Here is a 4,432-nt window from a genome sequence, read left to right as displayed (position 1 = left end):
GAGGATGACCTGAAACAGAATTTAAAGATAATTTTTCTCTCCTTCTGAGGGGAGAGACAAGCAAGATAGATTCTATGTGGGGTGCTGAGGCTACGACCAGCACCCCAGAGAGACTTGGAGAATCCTGGATTGCCCTAGAAATACTGCTAGAGGAGCCTATACGGAGAATATCTGGAGTCATATCGATCTCTAAGAGGAGGATTGTGACTCTCATTCCCTGGGGCATTTATCCCATTACTAGACCCTATCTCTACTCCTAGACTATTTTATCCACTGTGTTGTGGTTTGTTTTATGGACCTTTCGGTTTGCATGTAATAAAGGCTTTTGGGACTGTTCACTCATCTCTCGCTCTGCTGATTGTGTCATACCAGAGTAGGACCCCACGACAGTATACCTGCTGGCACATATACAAAAGCCCAGGAGGGGTGCTGTATCAATCATGAGGGATGCAAAAGAGGGCCCCATGCGTATCGCTAAGTCGCGCACAGCTTCGTCAGGGGAATATATTACATGATATGTACATATCTTTAAGTGTTGTCTTTTCTTTTTTCGTACATGTAGTAGAGCAACACCTTGGACATTTGCATGATGAGTTTATGTGCAAGAATCATGTTCTATGTTTTATTATTATATACACAGAATCATAGAAAGAGAATAAATTCTCCACGTCCCCACAAATACTCTAGCCATGGACATCAGATTGGTGATCTTCAGCATTGTTCTTGTAGCAGTGACCGGACATCCACACAAGAGACGCTGCCCCATGGCAAGACATCAATCAGTATCTTCTGCTGACATCAGGGTCATCAAGCAACTGCAGAATGAACATGTAGGGAGGGAAATTGTTTTATATTATTTTTTTTCTAGTTTTACATCTATAGAGTCAGAAGTCAGAAACTAAGGTTGCTTTCACTTTGTGCTTATCTTCATGATCATGGGTCCCATTGGGGCATGCGTTTGAATCCCTCCTCAAAACGAGCAGAGGACACCCAGACACAGTCTACTATGTCTGAGTATCCACCTCCATTAGGTGTATACGTCCAAAAATTATGCACTATAGAGCTCATATTCGCTCTTCCGACACCATTTTAGTCTTCAGTTGAATCCCGTTTTTCAGTGGAGGTCGGATACAAGCCCTAATGGGACTGTTGATTGTGAAGACAGAGGCAATGTGAAAGCACCTTGCAATACAAATCTGTAAAGAAATTGATCTCCTCTTTTCAATTAAGAATTTATAATATATGAAGGTTTTTAATATTGTGGTAGGGTAGGTAAATTAAGTAATTGGTACTGTCATTGGTCTAGTCCATGATGAGAAAAAGCATTTATGATGGGGTGGGTTCCTGACTTCTGTTTAATAGTCACACTACATAGAAAGATATTCTGGATGACTTTATTTAAATTCAGTGTACTTAATATTATGTAAAGCTTCAACAAATTCTGCTCAATCTGTCCACAGGAGAAGAACATGTCAAACAGTGCAATCAAATGCTATAGAAGAATGGTGAGACACAAGCCATCTGTATGTGACCTAATGGTAAGTACATATCTGGCATTATCTTCTATTGTACTGTACACCCCTTTCTTTCATAAATGTTCTGTGAAATAAAATGTTCTTACATCCTAATATACTTGAGGAACCATTCTTAGACACATATTTTTCTTATTTCTTTCTTCAGGCCAGTGATCGTCTGATTCTGACCTTGGAGCAAGTTACAATAACTACAGAAGTTCTTGCAAATCTGTCCACATCTGCTGTACCCGACCTGGCATCACAGTCACTCGGGATGTTCCTCACAATCAGAGATGATCTTCTGCTCTGTGTAAGTCCATATGGTCCCCTCTTTATCTTTGTTATTTTCGTAGTTCATGCTTTTATGTTTTTTGTGCAAATACCCATAACTTATAACCATCTTGTATATCTTGTATTCAGAGAGAATCACCAGGACACAGTAAAACACCTTCCGAGAATCTGAAGCCATGGCTTCACCATCTCCACCACTTTATGGAAGAGGTAAGTTTCTTTTGGTAACAAGTAGATGTGTGATCCTGTCCTCCATACTGGAGTAGATAAGTGACCCTGTACATAAACAGTCAATGAGGTCCTGCTCATGTCTAGAGAGGATCATTTTTACAATAATCTGTTCTACATAGACAAGACAAAAAGGAAGAATAAACCCTTAGAAGGCAGACAGAGGAGATAACAGGAAGACAATATTTTTTGTTACTGGTGAATTCTCAACATGCATGTTAATCACATTACATATTATTTTGTAGGCATCTCGACAATGTCTCCAGGAGGCTGTGTTACACAGTCTCATCCCATTAGTCGTGGAAGATATTGGGTGCTGGGCTCTTGGGAAGTAACTACAAAGAAGCTTCAAATGAAAAACATAAATCTACAATATGTTCTTCAAATAGTGAAACATGTCCTATGCAAATCATCAATAATTCCCTTCCCTTTCTCCAATGATTAATGATCATTGTGAAGAACTGGTAAAGAAAATACATGATGCAACCAATAAGTTCACACTACAAGTGGATTTTCAGTCACCTGTCGAGGAGCTTCAAAATACAACCTCAGAATCAAGAAGAATATCCCTCTATGAACTTTCTTAAATATGGATACTATAGAAATGTTTTTAGAATTTGAAATATATATTTATTAATATTTATTTTATTACATATATAATTATTAATTTAAGTTATTGTATTTATTTCTATTTTAATTTTCTGCTGAATAAAATTATATTTTTATGTAAAAAAGTTTGAGTTCATGTATTATACTGTTCTCAAAAAGTTAAGCTTTGTTTGACAACTTGTTAAAAAGTGCATGTTGATTTATATACAACCCCACTCAGAAATAACTAGAGATATACAATAGCATTGAAAAGTTTAGGGTCACTTAGAAATCTCCTTATTTTAGAAAGAAAAGCACACTTTTTCCAAAGAAGCTAACACTAAATGATTCAGAAATATACTCTATACATTTTTAATGTGGTAAATGACTATTCTAGCTGCAAACGTCTGGTTTGCAATGCAATATATTCATAGGTGTATAGAGGCCCATTTCCAACAACCATTACTCCAGTGTTCTTATGGTACTTTGTGTTTGCTAACTGTGTAAGAAGGTTAATGGATAGTTAGAATACACTTGAAATCCCTTGTGCAAGTATGTTAGCACAGCTGAAAACAGTTTGGCTGATTAGAGAAGCTATAAACCTGACCTCCCTTTGAGCTAGTTGAGAATCTGGAGCATTACATTTGTTGGTTCCATTAAACTCTCAAAATAGCCAGAAAAAAAGGACTTTCATGTGAAACTCAACAGTCTTATCTTGTTCTTTGAAATGAAGGCTATTCCATGCGAGAAATTGCAAAGAAACTGAAGATTTCCTACAACGATGTGTACTACTACCTTCAGATGGGAACACAAACAGGCTCTAACCAGAGTAGAAAGAGAAGTGTGAGGTTCCGCTGCACAACTGAGCAACAAGACAAGTACATTAGAGTCTGCAGTTTGAGAAATCGATGCCTCACAGTTCCTCAACTGACAGCTTCATTAAATAGTACACAAAAAAAATGCCAGTGTCAACTTCTACAGTGAAGAGGCGACTCCGGGATGCTGGCCTTCAGGGCAGAGTGGCAAAGAAAAAGCCTTTTCTGAGACAGGCTAATAAAAGGAAAAGATTAATATGGGCAAAAGAACACAGACATTGGACAGAGGAAGATTGGAAAAATCTGTTATGGACAGACGAATCCAAGTTTGAGGTGTTTGGACCACACAGAAAAACATTTGTGAGATGCAGAACAACTGAAAGATGCTGGAAGAGTGCCTAACGCCATCTGTCAAGCATGGTGAAGATAATGTGATGGTCTGGGGTTGCTTTGGTGCTGGTAAAGTGGGAGATTTGTACAAGGTAAAAGGGATTTTGAATAAGGAAGGCTATCACTCCATTTTGAAATGCCATGCCACACCCTGTGGACAGCGCTTGATGGGAGCAAATTTCATTCTACAACAGGACAATGACCCAAAGCACACCTCCAAATTATGCAAGAACTATATAGGTAATAATCAGGCAGCTGGTATTCTATCTGTAATGGAGTGGGCAGCGCCATCACCAGATCTCATCCCCATTGAGCTGTTGTGGGAGCAGCTTGACAGTATGGTAAGCAAAATGTGCCCATCAAGCCAAACCAACTTGTGGGAGGGGCTTCTTGAAGCATGGGGTGAAATTTCTCCACATTACCTCGGCAAATTAACTGCTGGAATGCCAAAGGACTGCAATGCTGTAATTGCTGCAAAGGGAGAATTCTTTGACGAAAGCAAAATTTGAAGGAGAAAATTATTATTTCAAATATAAATTTTTTTTTGAACCTTGTCAATGTCTGGACTAGATTTTAAATTAATTTGGCAACTCATTTGATTAATAA

The 4,432-nt window shown here is 38.3% G+C and overlaps 1 protein-coding gene across 1 annotated transcript; it reads left to right on the top strand.

The window, feature by feature from the left end:
* Nucleotides 1-689: 689 nt before the first annotated feature.
* Nucleotides 690-2,368, top strand: LOC141051699 (interferon lambda-3-like). Its single transcript, XM_073548691.1, has 5 exons — nucleotides 690-830; nucleotides 1,461-1,538; nucleotides 1,681-1,824; nucleotides 1,935-2,015; nucleotides 2,279-2,368. The coding sequence occupies exons 1-5, from the start codon at nucleotides 690-692 to the stop codon at nucleotides 2,366-2,368; spliced, it is 534 nt and encodes a 177-aa protein (XP_073404792.1).
* The last annotated feature ends 2,064 nt before the right edge of the window (nucleotides 2,369-4,432 follow it).

The sequence above is a fragment of the Dendrobates tinctorius genome, unplaced genomic scaffold (genome assembly GCF_039654945.1).
Source record: "Dendrobates tinctorius isolate UK_male_01 unplaced genomic scaffold, ASM3965494v1 ptg000158l, whole genome shotgun sequence".
NCBI classification, from domain to species: Eukaryota; Metazoa; Chordata; class Amphibia; order Anura; family Dendrobatidae; genus Dendrobates; species Dendrobates tinctorius.
Note: the sequence above shows the minus strand (reverse complement) of the source record. Positions and strands in the feature narration are given on the sequence as shown.

Excerpts from the sequence above, each read along its gene's own strand:
- LOC141051699 (XM_073548691.1), top strand. The coding sequence starts at position 690 with ATGGACATCAGATTGGTGATCTTCAGCATTGTTCTTGTAGCAGTGACC. Across the intron at positions 1,825-1,934 it reads GAGATGATCTTCTGCTCTGT|AGAGAATCACCAGGACACAG; the intron begins GTAAGTCCATAT and ends TCTTGTATTCAG. Across the intron at positions 2,016-2,278 it reads TCCACCACTTTATGGAAGAG|GCATCTCGACAATGTCTCCA; the intron begins GTAAGTTTCTTT and ends ATTATTTTGTAG.